The following is a 25782-nucleotide window of genomic DNA, read 5'->3' as shown; positions in this document are numbered from 1 at the left end:
CCTGCGATCCCACACGCCCCGCAGCTGGGGCACGAGCACCGCCCGAACACACGCGTGTGCACGCCCGTGTGCTCGCCGCAGTCCTGGCACGCGCCCCAGCCGCTCACCCAAGGGGGTCCGGGTGGCACCGTCCCCTCCTGGGGGGGACCTGTCCCCTCACCTTGCACGGTGTAGCTGAGGACGTAGCCCTGCGGCGGCTCGGGGCCGGGCTGCCAGGCCAGGCGCAGGAAGGACGCTCCGGACTCCACCACGCGGAAATCCAGCACGCCAGCACGGCTCTCTGGGGACACGCGGGGACGGGGATGAGCCCCCATGGACTGCAGGCACCCAGCACCTGCCTGGGCCCCACCGTGCCTCCCGGTGGGCGCTCAGGGGTACCCACGGGTACCCAGGGGAATTAAGGGGTACTCACGGGTGCGCGCCCGGCCCGAAACTGACTCGCCGACGCTGTTGGCGTACTGGGCGATGACGGTGACCAGGTACTCCGTCCCCACGCGCAGCCCCCGCAGCACAGCGCTGGTCTCCCGGGGGCCCAGGCTCACCTGGGCAGGGGCAGAGTCACCCCAAGCCAGGCAGGGGACCCTGGGGACCCCAAGCCGGCGCGGGGCTCACCTCCTGCCTCTCGGCCACGACGGGCTGCCCCAGCCCCGTCAGCGGGACGTGCTGCACCCTGTAGCCGGTGACGGGGCCGCTGGCCGGGGTCCAGCGGATGCGCAGAAGGTCAGGGCCTCGCTCCAGGATCTCCAGGTTGGAGGGGCCAGCGTGGCCTGGTCCGTCTGTGGGGGACAAGTCCCCGGGGGGGCCGAGGTCCCCAGGGGGGACCGACCCACAAGGGATGGGGGTGAGGGTTTTATTGCAGCACCACGGCAGCTGCACTCAGAGCGGTAGCGAGCTCTGCCAGCAGCCCCATCCCAAACGGAGGAGGACGCGGGGGGTCCCGTACCCAGGGTGCGCAGGGTGCCCCCGGAGCTCGTGCACACCCGGCGCGTCATCAGCGGCACCAGCGTGCCCAGCAGCTTGAAGTCGCCGACGTAGTAGAAGAAGAAGTCGGTGGGTACCGAGGCCACACGGACCAGCTCCTTCTCGTCGGCGTTCTTGATCCCTGGGGGGGTCGGGAGCAGCGGGTGAGGGCGGAAACCCCAGCCCCCACTGGGAGCCCCCCTCACCCCGTGGTCAGGGCAGCAGCTGGCATGCTGGGGACTCGCTCACCCACGGCGAAGACCTTGATGCCCTGGCTCTTCAGCTTCACGGCCGACTGCTCAGCATCATCCTGGGACTTGCCGTCCGTGATGAGGATGCAGATCTGGAGGGCCAGGGGAGAGCCATGAGACTCAGCCCAGGCCCGTGCACCCCCTGGGGCATCCCAAATGCCCCCCCGTGTACCTTTGGGACTCCGGGCCGGACATGCGTGGGACCGAAGAAGTTGTCAGAGATGTAGCGAAGGCCAGCACCGGTCCGTGTGTTGCCACCCTTGTAGCTCAGCTGCTGGATGGCCCTCCGGACACCCGTGCCGTTGGCGTGCTGGGAGAAGGTGAATTCCACCCTGGGGGGCAGAGGGGGACAGGTCACCCCCCAGCCCTGTGGTCCCCCAGCCCCACACCTTGTCCTAAATGGCTCACCGCGGCTCGTCGCTGTACTGCACCACGGCGAAGCGCACCGCCTTCTCGCCCACGGCGTGCACGAAGGGTGCCACCAGGTCCTCCATGAAGGCGCGGACGGCGCGGAAGTTGTTCCTGCCGATGCTGGACGAGCCGTCCACCAGGAAGGCGATGTCGGCCTCCAGCACGTCCTCGCACACCACTGCGGGACAGCACCGGTGCTCAGGGCACCTGCCCCCTCTGCACGGCTGGAGCGGGGCTGGCACCCTGGGTACCCCACGGCACGGGACCTCCAGAGCTGTCCCCTCTCCCTGTTCTCTTGTCACACCGGTGCCCCTTCCACACCCCATGCCCAAGCTCAAGGTCTTGGGGTGCTGCAGAGCCCTCGGGGAGGAGAAGCCGGGCCCCTCTCACCCCCCTGCAGCCTGGGCAGACCCCGCAGCAGTGCCCGGTGCTCAGCACCCACCTTGGCTCCTCTTCTGCGCCACGACAGCCGGGGGGCCCAGGAGCACGGCGAGGAGCAGGAGCCGGCCGCTCATCGTGGGAGCCTGCGGGACGGCGGGGACAGGGTGCTGCTGCCGCTGCCCTGCGCCTCTGGGCACGGTGGTGCTGGGCGGGTGGGGCAGAAGCAATAAAAAGTAAAATGCAATAAATGACAAACATGGAGAGCTGCAGAGCTGCCTGCTGCAGGATGCGGGCAGGATGAGCAGGCAGTGGATGGGAAAGCTGATCCACAGGGAAAAACCACGTTAGGGAGCAGCCCCGCGTGGGAGCGCACAGCCACGTGCATGCCCAGTGCCTGGCCCCGCTCCAGCCTTCCCCGTGCCACCCATCTGGGCCCGGCCGGGGCTCCGCTCGCTGCCCGGTGCCCAGGACCAGCAGGATGGTGCCCAGACCAGGCGGGAGGCTGCCAGGCAGGGTACAGGGTGCGCTCGGGCTCTTGCCTCCACAGGCCCGTCCCGCTGCCTCCTCCCGCGTGCCTTCCCAGCCTCGCCGTGCCTCGGTGCTGCTCGCCCCGCTGCTCCTGCCCGCCGGCACCCCGCACCCTGCCTGCAGCGGGGTGGCACAAGCAGGGTGCTCGACCCCAGGAATGGCAGTGCTGGGACGTGGGGTGCCCACGAGCACCCACACCCCGCTGCTTCCTGCGCTCCCAGCTGGGCATGGAGATGTTAGGGGTGTTGGGGTGCACAGCACCGACCCCGTACCAGGGCACAGCACCCAGCCTGGCCCCGTGGGACACCACCGCGACCCGTCCGAGCGCAGGAGGCACGAGGAAGGCGAGGACCCTCGGATGCCCAAGCCCCCCGCGCACCTCTCCGCGGGGCCAGCCTGGGAACCCCGGCAGCGGGAGGCAGAGCCCGTCCTCCGCGGCCACCCCCAGCACCCCCCCGGTGCCCCCCCCCCCCGCTCAGCACCCAGCCTGCGGGCTGCGAGCCCCCACCTCCTCCCGGGGGCGCCGTGCCGAGCCGCTCCGTGCCGAGCCGAGCCGAGCCGAGCCGAGCGCAGGCGGCCCCCGGCGCTCCCGCCCCCTTTAATCGGGGCGGCCCGGAGCTCGGTGCCGCCGCCGGGGGGTGGGGAACGGAGGAAGAGCCACGGCCCCCGCCCCGTCCCGCCTACCCCCCAAAAAAAGGGCTTTTCCCACCCGCTCCCTTGGGAGGGCGGGGGCGCAGGGGGATATGGGGAGGAAGGCGGCTTTTTTTCTCGTTTTCCACCCCAAAACGCCCTGGGATCGGGGAAGGAGCAATGGGAACAGGCCCCCGCCGCCGCGCCCGACCCCCCCGCAGCGGGGCCGGGAGGGGTGAGCCCCCCCCGAAGGTTTATTTCTGGGTTTCAGCAGCCCCGGTGCGGAGCTGGAGGGGCTCAAAGCCGTTTCCTCCCAGCATCTCCATCCCGGCTGGTCCCAGGGTGGTGGGGACAGCTGTGGGACAGCTGCTGGGGGGCACCGGCCCCGGGAAGCACCCTGGCAGAGGGCAGGGTTGTAGCAGCCTGGGCACAGCCCTCCTGGAAGGGCCTTGGCCAGGACCTTACCAGTCACAGGAGATCTGTGCCACAGCCCGTGGTCATCCCAGGGGGCTCAAACGCCCGCCCTGGAGCCAGCTGCGGGGTCCCTCCTGCCCCACATCTCCTGGTGCGAAGGGCAGAGGATGCTGGTGGCTGAGAGCTGCCCCAAAGCTGCTGGAGAACCCCCAGCAGGGCATCTGCAGCTGGTGGGAGGGGGCAAAGGGAGAGGATGCCCAGCAAGGTGGGCAGGCTGGGGGACCTGGCTCTGGGGGACCCTGGTACCCCACAGTGCCCCAGCCTCACCTCCTGCCCACCTCAGGACCACGCATTAGTGTTTGGGCTCAGGTCCTGCCCCGATGGATGCCCCTCGTGGGACCCCATCTTCCCGTTGGTGCCTGTTCCTACCCAGGCTTACCCAGGCTGACGGGCACCAGCGTGCCCCGTGCAACCTCCCCGTGGCCCCAATGCCCCACGTACCTGTGCCCTCGCTGCCCCACTTGGCGACAGCGGCCCAGAGGCTCCCCTCTGACTGCAGGGGGGCAGCGGGCAGCTCCAGGGGCATCTTCCTGCGGGTGGCGAGGGGGTCCCCGGGGCCGCCTCGCAGCTGGGGGCCCGGGACAGGGCCACCTGCCACCCAGCGAGGATGCTCCAGGGCCGGCTGCAGGCAACTTTCCCAGGCACAGGCTGTTCCCAAGCAGGGGAGGAGCGGCGATGCCCCCTCTCCTCTTAAAGGCGCAGCAAGCAGCGCATCCCCTCCTCTTCATCAGCCATCCCCTCGCTGGGCCCCAGCCCCGGCCCCAAAACCTGGCCAAACAGCTCTAAAGACCACCGTGGCCATGTGTTTCCCCCTGCTTGGCCCACGCCCGTGGGTCCAGCTGCAGGTCCGGTGTCCCCAGGTCAGGACCATCCCCAAACCCTCCTCCCGCCAGAGCTTGCTTAATGAAGGCAGGGCGGCCTGTCCCAATTAGACAAGGGGCTTCGTTAAACAGGGAGCCGAGGGGGCTGCCAAGGGCTCCGCAGCTGGCCCCGGGCCCGGCGCTGGCGGAGCAGCGGGCACGGGCGGCTCGGGGTTGCCCTGGCACAAGGGGTGATGCTCGGAGGCTGCCCCAACCCCGGCAGCGTGGCCGGCACCAGTGCAGGGTGGCCAGCAAGCCCTGCTGGCACGGGGACCAACTCACCAGCAGCATCCCATGTGTGTTAACACAGGAGGGGGACACGCAGGGGACCCCAAAATCAGGGCGTCCCTACTTGCGACACAAGGGGCTGGCGGCGCTCCCCGCATACCAGGGCTGGGGAAGGAATCTGCCTCTGCGGAGGGGCAGCACCAGGTGCGAGTGACTCACGCTGCTCGGGCTGCCGAGGGGTGCGTGAGCCCCTTCCCCCCCCCCCCCCCAGACCCTGCTGCAGGCAGCCCCTGCACCCTGCACCCACCAGCCCCACGCAGCTTTCTGCTCCCTGCCTCCTTCCAGCCTTTGTCCCCACAGCCCCCGGCCTGGCCTGTGCCCCACAGCCCCGCTGGGATCATCCTAGAAGGCTGCTGGTCCTTTCCCAAACCACGCAGGCTTGCAGCCAGCGCTTGCTCCTGCAGCCCACGCTCGGGGTTCCCCATCTCCCAGCTGGGCTGGCCCCGAAGGGGAGCACGTGGATCCCCCTCCGCTTGCATTGATCAAAACGTGCAAGGCTAACCCTAATTCTAACCCAAATTCCCACCCTAATTCCAATTCTAATTCTAACCCTAATTCCAACCCTATTCCTAATCCCAGCCCCTCGCCCCTGCCCGCCCCGTGCCCGCCGGGCACCAGTCTGAGAGCAGACACACGGAAAGCACCGGAGCGGAGCCTGCCCTGCCCCGCGCATGCCAGGCAGGCAGCCTCACCGCCGCGTGGTGGGAAACGAGAGCAGATCTCTTTTCTGCAGCCCCAGGTGAAGTTTCAGCCCCAGGATTAGTGACTCACGCGGCACAGCTGGATGGGGCCGTGCAGGCCCGGGGTGCGGAGCCAGCAGTGCCCCTCTGCCCACCCCATCCACGGCTCTGTGTTCACACGCTGCAGGATTTGGGGCTTTTGGCTCCAGGACGAGGCTGAACCGGGGCTGTGGCTGCTCGGGGCTCGGCTACCAGTAGCCGAGGCTGGGTGCACGGGGCTGGGAGAGCTGCAGCCCCCCCAGCAGGGTGCTGGGGGCTTCGTGAGCAGGGGGCACGGGGGTTGCGGGGCTGGGGAGCAGCGGGGGGCTGGCGCCGAGCGGGGAAGCAGCACGGGGAGGAGGAGCTGGCCGGGCCGCAGGGGAAGGCGCCCGTGGCAGGGCTGGTTGGGACACGCTCCAGGAATGTCTCCCAGCACCGGCCCCCCCAGCAAACCGGGGCACAGCTCTTCCATGCCCGAGGGGGCATCTCGGCGCACCCTGCCCGGTGTTGCCGCTCAGGTGGCAGACGGAGAGCCCCCTCCCTGCCCGGCGGCTGCAGGATGAGGGATGCACCCGTTTGTGGGGTCATCGGCACCCCGGGGGCAGCACCGGGATGTGGGTGAAGGGCAATGGAGCAGTGGCCCTGTTTAGGTCCCCGTATGCCCGTGTCAGGGCTCCCCAGGGCTGCTGCAGAGGGGACGCCTGTCCCTGCCCATAAACTGTTGTGTCTGGAGGCTGCAGCCCAGATGCTGCCGCACACCAGCCTCTCACGGAGCTGCGCTGGACCACGGCCAGCCCCCACCGCCGACGTGGACGGGGCTCACGGAGGGAGCGGTGACAGCGTGGGGATGTGACCCCCCCCCGTGGCTGAGTCAGGAGGGATAAAGCAGCCCCGGTCGGGCTGACCGCAGAGGCGTGGGCTGTGCTGGCCCTCTGGGACAGCGAGGGAGGGGAAGCCAAGCAGCGATGGGAGCCCGCGAGGGCCCTGCTGAGCACCAGTGGTGCTTTGCAACGGGTGCTGGGAAGGGAGGGTGACAGTGGGGACAAGAGCAGTGGGCGCTGGCAACCATCTGTGTGCGGGGCAGCTGCCACACGGGGCAGGAGGGTCCCAGTGTCACAGGCTGTCACCAGCTGCTTCCCGCAAGGGTCTCGGGGCGGGGGGGGGTGCCGGCAGCCGTGGGGATGCCCGGAGAGGCTGCTGGGGCTGCGGGCTCAGACCCTGGGGGGGCACAGGGAGGGTGGGAGCAGGCAGGGGCTGAAGCGTCCCAAGAGGGGACGTGCCCACGCTGCAGGGAGCGACCACCCACGCAGCCTGGTTCATCCCAGAGGAATCCAGCTTGGGGCACAGGCTGCTCCCCTCCGCTCCCAGCCCCGCAGCCCCCACCCGCAGCAGGGAGCGGGCTCTGCAAAGTAACCTGACTTGTTCACAGGGATGGGGATGTGGGGCAGGGGGGGACCGCAGGGACTGGGTGCAGCAAAGCTCCCCCAGCGCCTCTGCACGGAGCTGGTGCTGCCTTTCCCCGGGCTGACAGTGCCGTGGGGTGCACATCCCCAGCCAGCCTGGCACACCTCGCTACGTGCAGCCCCAGAATGAAACCTCAGACTTCTCCGTAGCAGCAAATTGCCTGCCCTGGGGGCACTTCAGTACAGCTGGGACTGCCAAGCCCTTGCTGGGTGCTTGCAAGCACCCACTGGGTTGATTTTGTGCACGATAAGGGACATGGGGACCCATCCGCGGTGATGGAGCTGGCAGAGCAGAGCATTTTTTTTCCCCCAGCTGCCTGCAGAAGGAGAAGGAGAGTGGGGGGGCGAGCCGCCAGCCCCCAGCACACGCAGGGCATGCAGGAGCACGGCCGCGATGCGCTGAGCGTGACTCGACACGCCGGGCGGCTGGGACAGGCCGTGCCCACCGGCACCAGGCTCCCGCGCACGCCAGCACCGCCCTGCCCCATGCCGACGGTCCCCAGGGCACTGTCACCGGCAGCAGGACACAGGGCAGAAGGGTGGCACTGCTGCGGGCTGCACGGAGCCAGGCTGGGTCTCCTGCAGCACCCCTGTGTCCTGTTACAGCAGCACGTGGCCGTGGCTGCTCCATCCCTCCTCCTCCAAGCCCTGCAGCGGGGAGCAACCGGTGCCCAGATATTCCCCCCCATCAGGGCCCAGAAAACAGCTTTCCCCGCCCCAAAGGTGGCTGTGGGACCCCACAGACCTGGGAGGGAGGAGAAGACCCCTGCCACATGGCTGCTCGCTGGGCAGGGGGATGAGTGGTGGGAAAACGGCTGTGCCCCGGGTGCTGCCAGCCGAGCAGCAAGCAGCAGCTCCTCGAGGGGGGGCTGCATGGTTTTATGTGGCTCTGAGTGTTTGTCTTTCCTTCAAACAACAGCAGAGACCTGAGGCGCTTACTGCTGGGGACATGCTCTGGAAACACACAAGAGCTCGTCCAAACGCCGCTCTCCTGCATCTCCTTCCCTCTGGGACAATCCTGCTCTAATTTCCCCGCTTTCCAGTCTGGGATGCAGATCTAAGTGCTGGGAGGATGGGGTAGTTGCTCAACGCTTCCTCTCTGCCTCTATTAAAATGTTTCACAATCTGCACCAACACCCCACGCCCCTCTAAAATACAGATTTCTGGCAATGCTCATAAAAGAGCCCCCGTCCCGCTCTGCCCAGGGCTTGGCTGCTCCTTGCACAAGGGCCCCCCCGTGCAGCATCACCGGTGGGAGATGTGAGGGGGGACACCACAGCCTGGCGGGCAGGCACTGGCACATGTTTGGGTGGAGAGGGGCCCAGAAAGGGGCACGCACCGCTGGAGAGCCCAGGGCAGAGACTTTTGTGAAGGAGACATCTCTAAGCACGCCTTGGGTGAAGGCGCTTCTACCAAGCTCCTTTACCTGCACGGTGCCGTTGTGCCTTCCCGTACCAGTCACACCAGTTACCGGCACTGGACCCCAGCAGCAAGCCCATCTGCTGCAAACGCCGTGCTTCCCGCAGCAGCCGAGGGAAGGATGGTGCAGGTTTGGCCACGGCCCTGCTGGGGTCAGAGGACGGGGGCTGCGGGAATGGGAGCAGCCCTGCCTGCGGGGCCGCCGCTCGGGCGCAGGGGGACTGCTCTCCGGAGGGATCTGTGCAGCTCACGAGACCAGACTTGTCCTCGGCGCTCTCCCCCGAGAGGCTGTGCCATTGCTCCTTCGGCTCTTTGGCTGGGTGCCCGACTCCAGAAGAAAAGAAGAAAAAGGACAAAACATCCGCCCTGCCCCGCCGGGGCGAATCGCTGTCTGTCACCATGGGAACTCCTCCCCTGCGCGGACCCATCCGAGATGACTTCACATCTCCGCGAGCAGGAGGCTGCGTCACCGGCATGGCACGGGGCCGCCGGCCACGCGGCTCACGCAAGGACCTCCGTGGCCAGCTCCGTCACCCTCCTGCGGAGGACACGAACAAGGTCTGCACCCAAGCAGGTCGACCCCAGAGGAACAACCCAGGGCTGTCAGAGCTCCAGCTCGTTGCAGAAAGCTTTCCTCCAGCACCTCGGCGTCCCTCCTCCTGTCCATCCTGCCCCCTGGATCCCCACCAGCTTCAGGAGCCACCAGCCCGGGACCCTCAGCCCCCCCCCCGTCCTCCTCAGCAAACCAAGCCAAGTTCACCTGGGAGCCACAGCCGCGCGTGCGAGGCAGTGACAGGAGATATTTGTGTTCCCATGTCACAGGGGCTCCGGCCAAGCGCGGCACATCTGGAAGGTCTGTAAACAGGGGAAGCAGGAGAGCCGCAGCGGAGCGCAGCTGGGCACAGAGGGACCTTCAGCCTCGCGGCAGCCGGCGCAGGGACAGGGGGTGGAAGTGCAGAGCTGCCACGTGGAGCCCAGGCGCAGGACACGCACGGGGCTGGAGCACGCCTTCTCTTCCTGGAAGTCTCCTTGGCACGCCAAGGTGCTCCTCCATGCCAGGCGAGCCGAGGCAGCAGCTCTCTGTGAGGACACAGCTGCTGGGCTCTGCCTGCCGCTCCAGTTCCCCGAGTTGCTGCTGCCTGTCCCTGGCCACTTCTCCGCCCCACGGCACAGCCAGCTTTCCTGCTCCGTCCCTGCTGCCCTCCCAGTGCCAGCCCTCGTTCAGGCTGGGCCTTCGCTTCCCCCAGCCTCCCCCGAGGAGGCCAGGCAGTACTTCCCCTGTCCATGGGGAATCATTGTCTCACAGCTCCTTGCACCTGGAAACTTGTTCCAGCCCTGATGGGTAAAAGATTCATCAAAGTCCACATCTTGATGGCTACGAGTAGCACTCAAGAGCTACGCGATCTAGATGGAGAGGTGACAATTTTAGTGTACATGAATCTGTGCACAGTGAAGTAGTACACAGAGGTCAGAACGTCAATTTTCTGAGGCTGAATATACATCAAATCCTAAATCTCAAAGCAGCACAGATGTTAATTCCCTAGGTGAATCTTCGTTATTCAAATAATGCAGGAAAAAATACCCCCCTCCAGCCAACCCCCCAAAAGTATCAATTCACTCTTAACCTAAAGGTAGCAAATAAAGGGTAGGCAGCACATTTCCTTCACAGCTTTATCCCAGTGCCTGCTCCAAACACTTCAGCCGGACATAGTGCCCAGCACTGGCACTGTATTACAAACACATCGCCCACCTGAATCGCCGTGCTGAGGGCAGGGCACCCAGAGCAGCTCCGTTTGCCTATCACGCTTTGAATGTCGCCATCCCTCTGGACAAAGCAGTGCCCGGACAAGCCAAAGGCTCCACGTCCCACTGGAGGCTCCTGGAGAAACCAGGATCAGCGCTCGAGTGCTCGGGCTCCTGTTCCAGTGTCTTAATTACACAATTAGCCTCGCTCAAATCAGGCCATGTGGCATTCGATCCAACTTCCTTTGCTGTCCTTGTGTGGTCTGTGCTATGTAATTCTCATGCCAGAATAGTGTACGGAGCCCTAAATAATCCAGGAGCATGCAAGAGGCTCAGCGAGCACGCAGGAGGCTCATGCGGGTGATTCAGCACATCCAGAAAACACGCAGGGGAAAGGAGACAACGTGGAAAAGTGAGAACCACTCATCCTCTTTGGGTGGCGTGTCGGGTAAGGCAGCTTTTAATGAGGATGCCCAGCGCTCAGTCTCGTCCCCTTCCACACAGGCTGTGGAAGAAAGCGCCGAGACAATGAGGACCGGTCCCATCAGTGTGCCCCACTCAACCTCATACCCGTCTGGGACGGCTGTCGCTGGCAGTCAGGCCTGGATGGGCCCTTTGTCCGCTTCTTTTCCGAGTGATGAATGCACTAAGGCTTTAGATGAGCCCTTTCCATACTGGATTTCTGGATACGCATCCAGATACTGCTGCCTCCTGGCGTGCACAGGCCCCACGCTGCACAGAGGGGCAAGGAGAAGCGCAGGAGGCCCGGGCAGGCCAAGCCTGGGAGCCTGCCAGGCACCACTCTCACACCAGTAACCCTGTGCCCCACTGTGGTGACACTTCTTCATAAGGAAAACTAAGCCTTCCTCTGAGCAAAACACATCATACAGAGGATATTTTGGGGAACAGATCCCCGGTCGCAGCCTCGGTTCCATCCCTGCACCAAGGGGTTCAAGCAGGACGAGGATGTGGCCACGCAAAGCACCAGCAGAGCCGCACTTCTACCCCGTCCTGCAAACCCCGCTCATCTACTGCGCCCCCAGCGATTCTCCACTGGCCCCAACAGGAGAGCTGGTAGGGAACCAGGCCCGGAGGGCTGAGGGCTCTCCTCCCAGAAGCTCGCTGGCACCGACGGGAGGCATGGCTCCAAGTCATGTTTGTGTGAAAGCCTCTCCACAGCTCCCTGGTCCCCTGAGGACAGGCTTGGCTCAGCACCTATGATTAGTATCAACTGTACTTTCCAGGTGGGGGGGGTGGGGGTAATTAGTTCAGGTGAGGCAACTACCGACAATTGGCTGCTGCGGCCCGGCTCTTGGCAGGCACCAGGCTCCCAAACAAGCAGCTCACATATCAAAGGGGCTGCCTGCTCCACCGGCAGACCCACCCTGAGCATCTGCCCCGGCCCCGCAACCCGGTGCTGGGGGCATCGAGAGCTCTTCCTGTGGAGACCCCGAGCACAAGTCTCTAATGAGTGCTCCCCGCTTTCCCTGCTGGATTTTATGCTCCTGGAAGAGCTCCGCGTGGTAGAAAGTCGCTGAAGTACTGCGCAGGTGGCTTTACGGAGCCGTGGACGAGGGTGCACAGCAACGCACAGCATCCTCCTTTCCAAGGCTTCCTCTCCTCCAGCCAGGAGAGGGAGAGCCAAGGTGTCAGGGAGGGAAAACGATTGCCTAGAGGTAGGCAGAGGGTGTAAGCTTCAAAGAGGGAACTTCACACAGAAAGGATGAGACAGTTAACGCTGTGCGAAAGGGGAGGGAGCAAAGGCCAATTTGTACACCAAACTAAGTTTATCGGCGCAGCCTAATGGGATCCCAGCTAACCTTCCAAGGGAAGTAGCAAAATAAAACACTTAAGCCATTGAAAACTAGACTGGTCAAAGAGCCCCGCTGAACAATCCTGCATTGTCTGGGCAGCCAGGAAACAGATTTATTAGGTCACCCAGGCCATCTCCAGTTTCAGTGAAATTGCCCTGTTCTAGGGATGGTTCCAACTCCTTCCTTTGGCACTGCCACTGCCCTTTGCTGGGCAGAGGCAACCACAGGAAGGGGAGGGGAGAGCTCCAGCAAAGGATCTCACTTTTTCAAGGTTCAGGAAAATCATTTAGGTAAGACACTTCCTTCATGCCAGACGTTTCACAGTTTGGATTCCCTTGGACCGAGGCTGCTCTGATGGAGGAACAAAACCACACACCTACAGCTCAAACAGCAAGAGACCTGCCAACCAGATTAGAGCTTCGCTTCCTCCAGCACTGAGTGGCTCGGCTGCCAAATACCTGACGACTCTGCACAAACTCCCGTTTATGCTTCCCAAGCCCCTCACTAAGGCTCAGCGTGAGGGTAACTTTGCCAAGCACTAATACTCCAGACTCCTGAACGGGTTTCCCCTCCTCACCTCCTAGATCCCCGGTCTGGCTGCTTGAACAGGCTGTTTACCAAGGAAAATATCACCTGTGTGGCACCACAAACCTCGCGCTTCTTAAAGTTGGTGCGACGCCCGTGTTTCTGGAAGCGCAGACTTCCACAGCACCCAAACACAACAGGCACTGCAAGGCAAAGTGCCACGGGAGCTGCAGCCAGAAGATGCCAACAAACGCGAGGGCACGGCACTGCTCAGCCAGCAACCCCCAGCAGCTAGCGGACACCCAACAGCACCCAACGCTTCTCACCAGGGCACTGCTCCTAGTCTACATCAGCCTAGATCCTCAGATTTTTGCACGGATAAGAGCATCTAAAAAAAATACCTTCTGGTGCTGCATAACCCAGCCACCCTTGCAGATGTGTGTCCTCTGGGTGTTAGTCCTCGCTGAAGCACCGGGAGCACATTGCCCTGTGCAGCCTGCCCCTTTTTGCACAGAAACAAAGCGCTCTGGAAAGCGACGGTTGCAGAGGGGGCTGAATCTGTTCCTCAGTACAAAGTAGTTCAGGAGGGGCTGGGGAATTATACAAGAACGACCAAGAAGATACCTGCAGAGAAAACTTGTAGGAAATGCTGAGGCAAGGATGCACGCCTTCCTTTCCTTGTATTTCCCACCAACTGTAAAGCGCCCTGGAAGCTCACCGAGGAGTAAAAGTGTATCTAGCAATGGAAGACGGGATTACAGTCTAATTGCGATCACAAAACCAAGACAGAACCATTTACTGGTTCCACGAGGCTTAAGGCGTAAGTGAGCTTGTTTAGTTTTTCAGCCCTCAGTGCACTTACAACGAGCCAGAGCTTGCGACGATAGTTAAATCCAAATTGCATCAAGAACATTTAACAGTTTCAAACTTGCCTAGTATACGCAATGAGTTCAGACACACTGACTCTCTCATCAAGAATCCAGATTCAGCACAAATGATTTAGTACACTGGATTAGTCTCAAGCGTAATGACTAACTCTTAGAAACTTTTACACTATTTTTAAATCCCACTTGTCAGGACAGCACCTGGAAATTAAAAGAGAATCCCTGTGAGATTTGTTCCAAAGATGAGAATTAGAGGAGCACCTCGCAGCTTCCCGGTGTAGCTGTGACAGACTAGTGCCACCTGGCGGGAAGCTTTTCTCTGAAATCTGTTTCATCCTTTCTGCTTTCAGTTCCACGTTCCAGCTTCCCAGAGGCAGGGCATGGGAGCACCCACCAGAACACCACCAGGCAAAGCAGAAAGGGCTGCAGAGCTCTTTCAAGCACTCAGAGATTATCTTCCAGGTATAGGACAAGTCACCCTACACTTCAGCCAACAGCTTCTAAGTGATTGCATTGGTGGGACTGACTGAGTGGACGGAGGCTCATCTCTCACCTGCAGGAGGAACGTGCAGACAAACACCAACCGGCTCCACAACAGTCCCTGCTTGTCACTGAGCTGCCGTACAGCTACCCAAGAAACTGAAGATGAGAGGTACCATGTCCCAGTACAGGCTTCGGAAAGGTGTTTGTCTAGCACCAGGACACCGCGAGGAGCTGGAGCTGACTCTGCTAGATAGCTGCCTCAGTTGCACCGAGGCAGTATCAGGCGAGGCCAGGCGGATCACCATCAATTTAAAGAGGTGATGGGAGCCCAGCTGGCCAGTTTTGCCTGAAAGTGATCAAGGAGAGACATTACACAAACTGTCCTTTCGGGAGTTTACCGGCACACCCCAGCGAACAGGAAGATGGCAACCTTTCTGTAGATACATTCTGATCCCCTTGACAAGCAGTAAGGAGAGCACAGAAGTCCTCTCAGATAAGGGCCCTTCGTTCTCAGGTCTGCACAAACAGGAATGCTACAACCCCAGCCTGACCATGCTGCCACTCCACAGAAGGGCACAGAGGAATTGGCCAGAGCTACCTCAGCAGTCTCGTACCAAGGAAGAGAGTTCCTTCAACCTGCCTAAAGACAAGGCCCTTGGCCCAGCAGGACAGGGTGCAGACAGACAGACAGGGTTGTAGCATGAGCCCTGACAAACCAAGACTTCCTGGTCCATTACCTCACCAGTTTGACAAAATTAACAATGCTTACACACACGGCCCAGCAAGACATGGTCTACACCCAGCAGAGCCAACTCCACGTGGGATATGTTTATTTTTTTATTATACATTTAATACCGAGAAGACAGCCATTTTGATGGGACTCCTCCTTGCCCCGGTACACAAGACATTTCAGAGTCAGACAACGCTGGGAGCCTTGTCATGGTCCACAGCTTCCTTATTTCCATCCAGCAGGTACACATCCTAGAAACGGACCCAGTACATGCCACTGCGGATACGGTTGTAATCCAAGAGCTGTTCAATGGGACCTGAGGGAGCAGAACAAGTTAATCACTGGAGTTGTAGTTAAAATCACTGTGTGATTTTGCATGACTTTGAAGCAGATGGTGGCAGAGCAGACTGAGCTCACAATCCAGAGCAGCTACGCACAAAAACAGGCAACTTCAGCTCAAACCTAAATCAGGAAAACTGGCAGATGCCATCTCCTTACATAAAAATCCTTACTGGTTTCCTCAGAGTAGGTTCACATACAGGGAGCCACCAAGTTACACAGATTTTGACTAATTCATTCCATCAGGAGATGGTTTCAAAAACCCTTTCCCCTTTCCACTGCTTCCCTTTGCACTGCTCCACTTTGAAGGCCCAGATGAAACAGCTGCACGGAGATGGGGAATCCACAACACACAGGAAGGAGAAGGCAGCAGAGCGGAGCTGAGCTGCTCAGGCAGGTTTCCTGAGAGGAATTTGTCCTTGGCCAGACAGACATGCCAGAGCAGCACAAGAGAATCGGGCCCCTTCACTTCCCTTACATAAACCACCATGACCCCAGGGTAAGGACACCTGGCAGATACCTCCGGGCCCACGCCCAGCTGTGGGACTCCCGGTCTTAGTCACAGCTCCACAGCAAGCAGGGGTGGGAGGACAGCCAACAGCTCACTGCCACTGCTCCTCCATCACCTGCACCTTTGATCTCCTGGCAGACGTGCCTTGGCACACCTCATGTTCAGATGTGGGAGGGTAACAGCAAAGAACCAGAGCGGTTAAGAGGCCAGAACTGACATGCACGAAGTGCCTGTACCTCGCTTCCGCTCAGCTCTTGACCACCTCTTGTTTTTTGAGCTATCGTGTACTAATTGCCTGGTCACTTACCAACTGCTGCAAGCGCGGGGCATTTGTCATAGATGTATTTACTGCAGACCTCCCTCACCATTCTTGCATCAACAGCCTAACGAGTGACAAACAAGCAATTAATGACTTACATTTCTCAAAGCTGGAAGTTACTATTGCCATGACATATCAAGATCATTAAAAACACGCTGTCAGACTCTTGGGAGGTATCTGTACCAACAGTCCAGCCCTTGTCTGCAAGGATGGCTCATGTTCTACACAGCGCATTCCTCTGAGGGTACAGAAGATGTGGCAGTCCAAAACCTGAAGCCTTCCAAGGGATACAATGGCTGCAGAATTATACAGACTAGATGGTGCAAACAGAATTATACAAACTAGATTACTGCTTCACATCTAGGGAAGCTGTTAGAGGGACTAGCTGTGCTGTTTAACATAGCTGTATGCACTGTTCCCGGTATGGACTGGATCCAGCCACAGGGACACCATACACCAGCCAGCCATTCTAATGTACTCCTATCAGTCAGACGACTGCCTGGGCTCCAGGCAGCTTGTCTAAGGGAGAAGTAAACCTTGCACTGCTGTGGTAAACTAAGGCCAGAAACCAACAACGCCAAGCGTGCTCAGGACACCCACGCAAAACAAACGGATACCTACAGAAATCCTGGCATCCCATTCCTCCAGAGGGATACGGCGTCCATAGTTTAAGAGATGGCTTCCAATAGTTTCGCACACCGGAGTAGTACCTAGATGTTGAAGATATCACACTGTCAGCAAAGCAGAAACATTTCTCAAATTTCACAGACTGATCGTGAGTCAAAGCAGACAGAAGCAACTCTAGCCGTTAACCAGGTTCTAACAAAGTCTCGGTCATCGTTACTATACCAAGCAGCTCCAACAGAAACTAAGCAATACGGACATTCTCCCTGGTCTCCAAAGTGTTACTGCAAAAGCAGACCAGCTGGCAGATCTCGAATTCTAAGTTTACCAAAAAGCATGCAAATGATTATTCACTCGCAGCAAGAAAATGACCAGAAGTCTACAGAGTCAGAGCTAGCCTGGAGCACAACAGGCTGTGATCAGCTACTTTGATAACATGGGAGGAAGAACAAAGAGCAGGGGAAAGGGAATTTTGCACAGCATTTACTAGTAGTACCATAACATCTAGCAGAGCTCCTGTTTCCCACTAGAGACATCAGTGGTTAACCCTCTGAAAGCTGCATAGGGGTCAATCCATAAACCAGAACATACCATCCAGTTGAGCTACCATGGCATTTCGGAGATAGTTCTTGGCTCTCTTCACCTCTGACTCTGTGGTGCTAGTGCACAGACGCATCCTGCAGAAGAGACGGGATGACCATCAAAGCTGTTAGAGATGTCTGTGTAGTCAAACAGGAAAAGCATCCCTCCCTTTCCCAAGCCTCTGCAGAAATAAGCTATTAACACCACTTGTCTTGCAGGCCTGAGATTCATTCCTGGCCACTGCAGAGCAGCTAAGAACTGGGGAAGCAATGAACAGCAGGAGGCAAGAGAAAGAACTCAAGCTCACAGGTGGGGAACGTCAGCCAGCAGTCACGTGCTGAGCTACACTCACAGAGGTCTAAACAGCTCTGATGCTGACTCTGGATTGCCCACCAGGCACAGCAGCAAGCTATCTCAGGAGAAGAAAGGCGTGTCAGCTATTCCCAAACACAGCAAGGTGCTATGGAAACTGACGCTGAAAGAACGAGGCAGTTCTAAAGAGCCTGTTTGGACTCCAGCTGCTAAATCCCTTTCTCCCCTGCCAACTGCAACGTCTCTGGGGCAAGGGCTAGCTCCATCTGCTCCATACACAGCACGGCTCGTCTCGGCTCTGAATCTCAGATGTAGCCCTGAACCACCACTGGGATGTGTGAGCATAAAGCCGGACCAGCAGAAGGCCCCTGAACGCTGGCATGGCTCCAGCAGCACGGCACACATCAGTCACTACACAGCCGTTTGGAAGGCAGGGACTCTGCCGGCTTTGCTCAAACTTAAAAGGACAATGGAGCTGCATCTGTTAGGCGCCCAGGGAAGCCTTGTCTCTAAGGAATGGTCTCACTTGGATATAAAGAACCAAAGCCTCAGTGTTAATATGTGGAAGCCACGAGCCAAAGACCTGAAGAACCCTAAGGGATCAAACTAGCTCCTCACAAGTCACATCCTGCCAGTTACAGAAAGCACTGACAGGATCACTCAACCAGAATGCGAGTTACCGAGACGTTCATACAGACACAGCGCTCTGAGGACCTAACATGACCTCCACCAGCTCAACCTCCTACAGGAAAACCAGATCTTAAACAGAAATGCTTGCCAAAGTTGTACTTACCACTCGCCCTGAGCACAAAACATCATATCATCTACGGACAGAGGATCAGAAACAAAATGGAAACCGAAGAGGCCAGTATCAGAGTAGGAGGTGTTGAATGTCTGGAAACTGTGGCAGAGTTTATGCTCCACTGCAAGCGCAGCTAGCCTGCTGGACAGATTCTGTAAATAAGGAGATACCATCAGCCGTTTCAATCTGACAGCTTCCTCAGAGCTCACATTCTTTCCAGCTGAGCTGCTTTCACAAAGACCGCAGACATGACGGAGCGTAACGCTTTTCAAAGGAGAGCTTAATTTAGGCCCCTCAGGTGGTCAACAGATGAGGGTAACAGTTGGAAAAGTCACACACAATGGCCTAAGAGTCCATACAGCAAAATCATTTCCCTTCCCAGCAGCAGATGAGGAGCTGGTATACATAGCAGCGTAGGAGTGGGAGAACATGGCAAGTACAAGGCCTCTCAGCAGGGGTTAGCGCAGTTATGCAGACAAAACAAGTTATAGACAAGAACAGATGTAACAGTGGGTTTTAAACAAGTTCCAACTGCTTTACAGTTGCAAGGCACGCTTGCACCATGAGAACACAGACTTCTCTGCCCTGCTTCCATCACCATCCCCACTGACTGGTCAGCTCATGAAGGCAGGAAAAGCTGCTGAGAATTCATCACCTGAAGTTCTTCCGAACTTAGCAGAGAAGGCTCAACTCATCTCCCAGCGTTGCATCTCAAGAACTGTCCTGGACCAGCCTCAACTATACTCCTATTTTCCAGATTCCTATCACTTCATGGTTGGAAGCTAACCACAACAGCCTCCCACAAAGCACCTTCCCCAGGGTCTCCACAGTATTTCACAGTAAAAGGCTCCAGGCTCTCCCTGTCACATCCCCAGGTCTCTCACCTTGCCACCTCCAAACGTGCGGTCATAGCACCCGATGATGGCATTAGCCACGTGGAGGACAACGTTGTCCGGATCAGCCCATCCAGGCCCCTCCACAGCAAGAGCAACGTGGGCAATGGGCAGACCATCATCTCTGGCACGGATCTGTAATGTCACCAAGGAGCAGGGGAGAACTGAATGAGCGCTGGTTTGGTCTGCAGTCTGCTGCAATGCCAGGTTGAGAAATTGGAGGGCTTGATATTATCCCAGTGAAAATCATCTGACATCACTGCGCACAACCCAGTTGCTCTGAGTTTTACAAGAGATGATGTAAGCAATAGCTTCACATTCTTAGTGGATTTTTGTTTCTATCTAAAACCCAACACGTTGTGGCAACAAGCCTAAAGAACAGAACGTGAGGGCGCTACCGAGATACTGCATCATCAGCTTCTGAGATAAACGAACAGATTTTTCTCCTCGGAGGCACCTATAGCTGGTTTCACATTCATTCAACAGTTTGGCAACATGGGCTTGTTAGGGACCAGAACAACTTTACCTCACTCCCTGTGAAACGACAGGGCGGCGGAACAGGCACAGCATCCTCCTTGTACGCAAAGGGCACCCCGCTGAAGTGCTGCCTAGCTGCATCCACCAGCTCTTTGTGGGAAATACCTGGCAACAACGAGAGAAGTGTACAGTTTTAAACAGCTCCACTAAAAACAAACAAACAAACAAACAACAAACAGGCTTCCCAGCACCACAAGGATCTATCTAGGTGTTACCTCCAGCAGCTGCCAGGACCATACGAGGTGCCTTGAAGTGAGTTTCAACATATGAAGCTAGATCCGCCCGAGTCAGATGCCTAGAAAACACACGGAGAGACCTAATACATCAGCTTCTCAGAGCTGGAGGGACGAGAGGCTTAGTTCACAGTGCAGAGACAGCAGTGACGTTGTTGATTCTGCTTGTTATAGGGTATCAGTACTTTTTAGAAGCATAACTGTACTGCCTGTTTTCAGCTACGCTGCCTGGTTTCCCTGTACTCTAATCCCAGAGCACAGAGAATGGAAACAGGCGGTCAAAAGGGAAAGTTAAGGACAGAGTTCCAACAGACTAGAGAGTATCAACCCCTGGCCACTGGGCTACCGATACCCAAACAGGTGAATATGCTCAAGGCTACTGCTTAAATGAGCACTCCTAGCTCTTAATCTCTCTAAAGTATGGGGAAAGGTTCAGCCAGGCCCTACCAGCATCAGATCTTGCCTGAAGATGAATTCTACAGAAGAACGTGTGCAGCATTACGCTTCCACCAGCACCAAGGGAGAAAAGACAGTCAGGACAAAATGAGAAGCCCACAGGCACAGACCTCTGTGTACAGCACCATCTGTTCCTTGCACACCCCCTGGACTGGTTTCCTTGTGTGGCCAACACTACTGATGAAGCTACATCACCACTGAGAAGCAGAAGTAACGCCAGGACAGGACCCACAAGCTGTGCAGTGCATCCAGTCTATTGCTCACTTGATGTTCTCCGTGGTCCCCTCGACGGTGTGGGCCAGTGGAGTGCCCTGGAAAGCAGTGGCGTGAAGGTAATCAAAGGTAACATCCGTCAGGTTGTTGTCGATTTCTTTCATCTCCTGCAGGATGACGCCACGTTCCTTCTCAATCTGAGACTCCTCCAGCGCACAGTTCTGCACAATGTCAGCCAGCAGCTCCACCACTGCAACACATTTACTGCGTTAGCAATCCTGCTGCCTGACTGCTAGCCGGTGCAGAAAGGAGAAAAGGCGGGCAGGCAGCAGGGACACAGAAAGAGGGGAAAGAAACCATGCTGGGGTGGGGCCACTGTGTAACAGTCAGGAGTACTATCCCTTCCCACAGCATCAGAGACGGAAAAACATCACTGTTTTAGCCTGAAAACATCTCCAAGTCAGCTTGTCAAGTGCCACCACCAGCACAAAGCAAGTAACAAACCATGGAAGGTGAAGCACATCAGAAACAAGGTACTGTTGCAGAAACAAGTTGAGCTCTTGCAGAGGGCTGGTGACAGCTATGGTGTGGTCCTCATCTACAGTGGAATTACACTAGCTCTGACTCAAATCACCACCTCTGGACAAAGCTGATGCAAACAGGAACCGCACACGGCAGTACAGAGCACAGGCAACATCTGCAAAAGCTGCACTGAACACTCCTGACACAGTAGCTGTTGCTGACCTTATTTTCTCAGCTCCATAAATCCACACACTACTGAATCCCCACTCCACGCCTTCTCCCTTCTGGCATACAGTGCAGACTGACACAAGAGCTTTGCAAAGCTGGTTTTAGGAACAAGTGAGCTTGAAGCCTTGAGGCACCATTTTTTTGGCAGTGCTCTCTGCAACTGCCAACTAGAACCTCAAATTTACTGCTCAGCCACAACCTCACTCCCTGGTCGATTGTTAGAAAGTATGCTGGTGAGGGAGAAACAAGGCTTTATCCTTAACCTCCTTCACTTTGCCACCCTACCTTTGGGCATGTCCTTGGACAAGGCTTTTATGTAATAGGCAGTCTGCTCACGCGAGGTGTACCCATTAAGGTGAGCACCCATGCTCTCCACTTCCTTCTCAAAGGCAGCACAAGAACGCTTCTTCGTGCCCTAAAAGAAAGCAGGAATACACAATTATGAAACGAACAGATTTCCCCAGGGGCAGAACTAAACCAGTAAAAGGAACAATAAAGACCTAAAACAATAAAAGCTGTCATTTGATTCATAAAGCCAAGAGCAAGTACAGAAAGCAAGAGATTTAGAACTTGGTTTGTTTACTCTAGCTAAAGGTAGACTGAAATATATTTTGAAACACCAACTGAAACCCAACAGGGAAGGAGAAGACATATGCCAAAGTATAACAGTAGCTGAAGATCACATCAGTGCAAACAAACCAAGAACAAGCCAACACTGAAAATAAGACGCAGGTTTCTAGCTATTCAAACAGAAATATTCTGAGGAAGCCAGAACAGGAGCAGAAAATGACTTCTACAACACAGCTCATCCCTTAAGGAGCAAACTAGATGTTGCAGTTGCCTGCGATGGTGTGGACTGGATTTGAGTCAGCAAGTCCCAGGTTCAGATGCCTTTTGTCCTAGGCCTGTCCAGCAGACACTTTATTAGCAAAGTAAGAGGTGTAGTCTCCAAACTTTGCTGATCCACTAACAAAGGCAAAGACGAATGAACGGCTATAATGAAATGCTGCTTTCAGCTCTGCCTGCTATCCTAAAGAAACGTGCTTTGTAATCTCATGAGCGTGCCAGGTAGCATCTGGGATAGTAAGGAACCACAGCATCAGAGGTTCAGTCTGACTTGTTACTCACAAGTTTTTTCCTTTATGGTGGGAAATACCAGCTAGTAAATAAGACCTGCTTTAATTCATATATGTTCAGAAGTTGCCGCATATTCAAACGAAGAACACCATTTAGAGTAGAAGTCCTTTTAAGTTTATTTTTATACTATGTGCAAAGTCTCTGGGATTCATATGAACAGATTTACAGTCTCTTTTAACACCTAGAGCCCCCAAAGCAAGAGCTTAATGTGTCAGCAAACATCTAGATCATTGCCTCCATGAAGTCCTATGCCAGACCTAGCACACTGCCTTAAACTTACCTTAAATGCCAGATGTTCCACGAAGTAACCGGCCCCATTGTTCTTCTCATTTTCATAGCGGCTCCCCGCCCCGATCCACACGCCCACCTAACAGCAAAGGCATCAAGCACACATATTAGAAAAGAACATAAAATACATGTTCAAGCCTCACACCACAAATATAACAGAGGGAAAAGAAGTCCACTCCACTAGTAGCATTGAAAAAGAAACAAGCACCAGCAAGTGTTTCCAGCACGCATTTAGTCTTTTTACCTAGCAGCTTAACAAAAGCATTTGAAACTTTTGCTAAAGATACAACTATTTCTGGTTGGTTACTGGTCGCATACATGACTATCTTCATGTAAAAACTGTAAAGCTCAGGAAACTGGTAGAGCATGAAAGCTTGACTATCGACTTGTACAAAGCCAGGCCAGGCTTTCTCCTGCTATATCACTCTGACCAATTAACAAAGAGAATTGGGATGGTCTCTGTCAGAAACCTCAGTTCAAATGCCTGCTTGTCACTTCTGGAAAATCAGGAACATTTTAGATAAGCATGATTGTTTCAAGCAAGTCCTTAACCTATGTTAACCTTACCGTACATGTTGGCTGGCTGGACTCCTCTGAAGCCACACGGAGGCCGTTGTCCAGAGTGGTGACTTGTGTCTCGGGAATATTCTGGAGTGTCTGCGCGTAGGTGGCGGCACCTCGGTTCCTCGTCAAGGTCAGTAAGGGTGCCTAGAGGAAAGGCAGCCGTCATTCGCAAACACCAACTCCCCTCTTAAAGCAAACCTCTGGGACGCAGACTACAAGTGAGCAGCCTCTCCTAGGTCCATGCGTGATTAAAGCCGGGTGCGAGGAGCTGCCCCGCGCCCACACCGGGCGCTGCCGCCTCACCCCGAGCCCTCACCCCCCGCTAACCGCCGGGCCCCGCCGCGTCCCCGTGACCTTCCCCGGCCGGGAGACGCGCTGCGCCCCGCGCCCCCACCGCACCGCCGTGCCGTGCCGAGCCGTGCCGAGCCTCCCGGCCCCGCTCCCAGCCGCCGCACCCCCGCCGACCGCGGCCACCCACGCTGTGAGGGCGGCGCACCAGGGCCCGCCCGGCCGCCCGGCACAGGGAGGACGCCGCCATCTTGTCCCTGCCGCCGCCGACCGGGCTGCAGCGCGCCTGCGCGGCGGAGGGAAGGAGGCTGGTGCGCGTGCGCGCTGCGCCTAGGCGAGCCTGGCTGGCCCCCTGAGCATGCGCACGGGGTGTACGGCGCCCCCTGGTGGTGGGTGAGACAAAATGGCGGCGCCCCCTGGTGGTGGGGCAGACGAAATGGCGGCGCCCTCTGGTGGTGGGGGAGACAAAATGGCGGCGCCCTCTGGTGGTGGGGAGACAAAATGGCGGCGCCCCCTGGTGGTGGGGGAGACAAAATGGCGGCGGGGCCGGGCTGGGGGAGCCCCAGGGTGGAGAGAGCAGTCCTGGGAGACCCTGTCCTGTCCTGTCCCCACCCGCCCTTCATGCAGAGACGAGACAGTGCTGGCTGTGACTCTTTTATTGAGCAAAACTTTGCCAAAACGGGGCTGTGAGCCCACTGACAGCCCGCTGATAACCTGCCGCCCCTGTCAGCTGGGGGCTGCGTGATGCCCCCCATGATGGGCCCAGTCCCCAGGACAGGACAGGCCGTGCCGCTGTCCCGGCCCCTGTGTCCCAGCACCCGGAGGGGCTGGCAGTGGGATGGGGGCTCCAGGTCCTGGTGCAGGTGAGCGGCGAAGCCTCCCCAGCAGCGTGGCCGTGCTCCTCCGGGAGACATCTCCGCTCACAGGGCTACATTTTGGTGCTGAGGTGCGCCTGTGGGGACGGAGAGGAAGGAAGGGGTCGGCTGGGCTGCCCTTCTCCATGGCGGCGGTGGGGAGAGCCAGGACAGGTCCTCACCGGGGCTGTGTGCTGCTCCCCAGAGATGTGGAGCACAGCATCGTGCACCGAGGGGAAGAAGCATTGCTTGGTGATGGTCGAGCTGAAGAAGTTGCCCCGCTCCAGCTGGGCAAGGACAGATGCTGTGCAGGAGGAGAAGCACCCAAAGTTATGGCAGCCAGCTGAGCTCTCCAGTCCCCACCTGAACATGCCTCCCTCCCCCTGTGCTGTGAGGGACACCGGGGGCTGCAGAGCTCAGGCTGCATCCTCAGGACAACCTGCAGCCTGGCGCAGTGGCACCCCCTGGTGTGGCTCTGCAGTTGCTGGCTCCTGGGGGAAGCCTGGGGATGAGGACACCACCGAGGGGACAGAAGCCCTCTGGCCGGCAGCTGTGTCCTAAAAGAGTGGCTGTGCCCAGCAGGGGATGACAGCTCTGCAATGTCTCCTCACCCGGGCAGCTGGCAACAAAAACGTCCACTTCTATTTCACGGAAATCCCTGAAGATCTGCAAGTGGCAGAAAACATGTCAGGAAAAAGGGACGGGGTGGCTGCCATCCAGCTGCCCTGCACCAGCACTGGGGACGCCCTGGCCCCTTACATTCTTCACGATCTTGATGGAGACGGTGTCCACGAAATTGAGGGAGCTGAAGTCCAGGATGACAGCATGGAAGTCGGGCTGGGGCAGCCCCAGGGAGTGCAGGGTGGGCTCAGCAGGCGCGCTGCTCTCCTCCCCGCTCAGCTCGATCACCGCAACACCTGGCCCGTTGCACTCAGCCTCTGTGGCCTGCAGGGAGGGAGGGAGACGTGGCTTCACCATGTGGGTGCTGATTGCCCCCTGGGCCAGGCCGGGAGGGTGGTGTCCCCCACAGGACCCCAGGTTTGTCCTGCCCTATAGAGCAGTGGGATTTGGGGAGGCTCTGGCTGCATTACGGCAGCTGGTGGCCCCCGGAGTGAGCACCTTGCTCACACCCATGCCCCACTTCTGGGCTCTTTCTGGTCTGCTGTCGTCTCAGGGTCTCTCCCTAACGACTCTCTCTGGAACTGGCCTCATTAGCCTGCTGGCCTAAGTCAGCCTTTGCTCTCACACTTAATTCTGATGATTAACTTGCCACAGACTGTTAATGACTCACTGGGCTCCACTACTTGATCATTAATGACTGTAGCCTCCCCTGCCAACCTTGAAAGTGACGCTGATGGCGCAGATCTGTGCCAGTGCCTCTCCCTGCTCAGTGGCCATAGACTGAACCCAGAGCCCCAAGCACGGGCAGGAGGGATGGGGCTGGGCAGCTTGGCGGTGTGGGTGTGCACCGGAGGAGCATGCTGGGGGAGGCAGGGAAGGCCCCATTTATTTTTTTT

At 58.1% G+C, this 25782-nt stretch overlaps 3 protein-coding genes across 12 annotated transcripts in view; all 3 read right to left on the bottom strand.

The window, feature by feature from the left end:
- Positions 1-4282, bottom strand: part of COL7A1 (collagen type VII alpha 1 chain) — a 28812-nt gene extending 24530 nt beyond the window's left edge. For 8 of the 9 annotated variants that reach the window (XM_040568817.1, XM_040568811.1, XM_040568812.1 and 5 more), the window contains exons 1-9: positions 3040-3169; positions 2065-2146; positions 1620-1800; positions 1384-1543; positions 1210-1303; positions 944-1102; positions 613-776; positions 413-542; positions 161-280 (exon numbers count right to left, since the gene is read on the bottom strand). In XM_040568817.1, coding sequence (XP_040424751.1) covers positions 161-280; positions 413-542; positions 613-776; positions 944-1102; positions 1210-1303; positions 1384-1543; positions 1620-1800; positions 2065-2137 — 1081 coding nt within the window. In that variant the 5' untranslated portion in view covers positions 2138-2146; positions 3040-3169. Of the gene's footprint in view, positions 1-160; positions 281-412; positions 543-612; positions 777-943; positions 1103-1209; positions 1304-1383; positions 1544-1619; positions 1801-2064; positions 2147-3039; positions 3170-4076 lie in introns of those variants that run through there. The other variant, XM_040568809.1, reaches the window with a different exon arrangement.
- Positions 4283-14646: 10364 nt separating this feature from the next.
- LOC121075469 (cytochrome b-c1 complex subunit 1, mitochondrial) lies at positions 14647-23759 on the bottom strand. 2 transcript variants are annotated; one of them, XM_040568807.1, is made up of 13 exons: positions 23602-23759; positions 23127-23267; positions 22552-22638; positions 21420-21549; positions 20436-20634; positions 19698-19777; positions 19472-19587; positions 18937-19080; positions 18044-18204; positions 16948-17033; positions 16354-16442; positions 15721-15796; positions 14647-14879 (listed from the first exon to the last, which is right to left on the bottom strand). In XM_040568807.1, exons 1-13 carry the CDS (start codon positions 23659-23661, stop codon positions 14815-14817), a joined length of 1434 nt encoding a protein of 477 aa, XP_040424741.1. In that variant the 5' UTR covers positions 23662-23759; the 3' UTR covers positions 14647-14814. The 2 variants fall into 2 exon arrangements, with proteins under 2 accessions (XP_040424741.1, XP_040424742.1); XM_040568808.1 differs by having other exon boundaries at positions 23620-23758.
- A 451-nt stretch (positions 23760-24210) lies between these two features.
- Positions 24211-25782, bottom strand: part of CELSR3 (cadherin EGF LAG seven-pass G-type receptor 3) — a gene marked incomplete at its 5' end in the record, with an annotated part of 34873 nt that continues 33301 nt past the window's right edge. The window contains 3 exons of the mRNA XM_040569127.1: positions 24211-24569; positions 24877-24931; positions 25025-25210. Of these exons, the coding sequence (XP_040425061.1) occupies positions 24340-24569; positions 24877-24931; positions 25025-25210 (471 nt within the window). The remainder of the gene's footprint in view (positions 24570-24876; positions 24932-25024; positions 25211-25782) is intronic.

Source organism: Cygnus olor, chromosome 10 (assembly GCF_009769625.2).
Source record: "Cygnus olor isolate bCygOlo1 chromosome 10, bCygOlo1.pri.v2, whole genome shotgun sequence".
NCBI lineage: Eukaryota > Metazoa > Chordata > Aves > Anseriformes > Anatidae > Cygnus > Cygnus olor.
This window is presented reverse-complemented; position numbering and strand designations above follow the sequence as displayed.

Excerpts from the sequence above, each read along its gene's own strand:
- LOC121075469 (XM_040568807.1), bottom strand. The coding sequence starts at position 23,661 with ATGGCGGCGTCCTCCCTGTGCCGGGCGGCCGGGCGGGCCCTGGTGCGC. Across the intron at positions 19,588-19,697 it reads GGTCCTGGCAGCTGCTGGAG|GTATTTCCCACAAAGAGCTG; the intron begins GTAACACCTAGA and ends CGTTGTTGCCAG. Across the intron at positions 15,797-16,353 it reads AATGGGATGCCAGGATTTCT|GCTGTTGATGCAAGAATGGT; the intron begins GTAGGTATCCGT and ends GTCACTCGTTAG.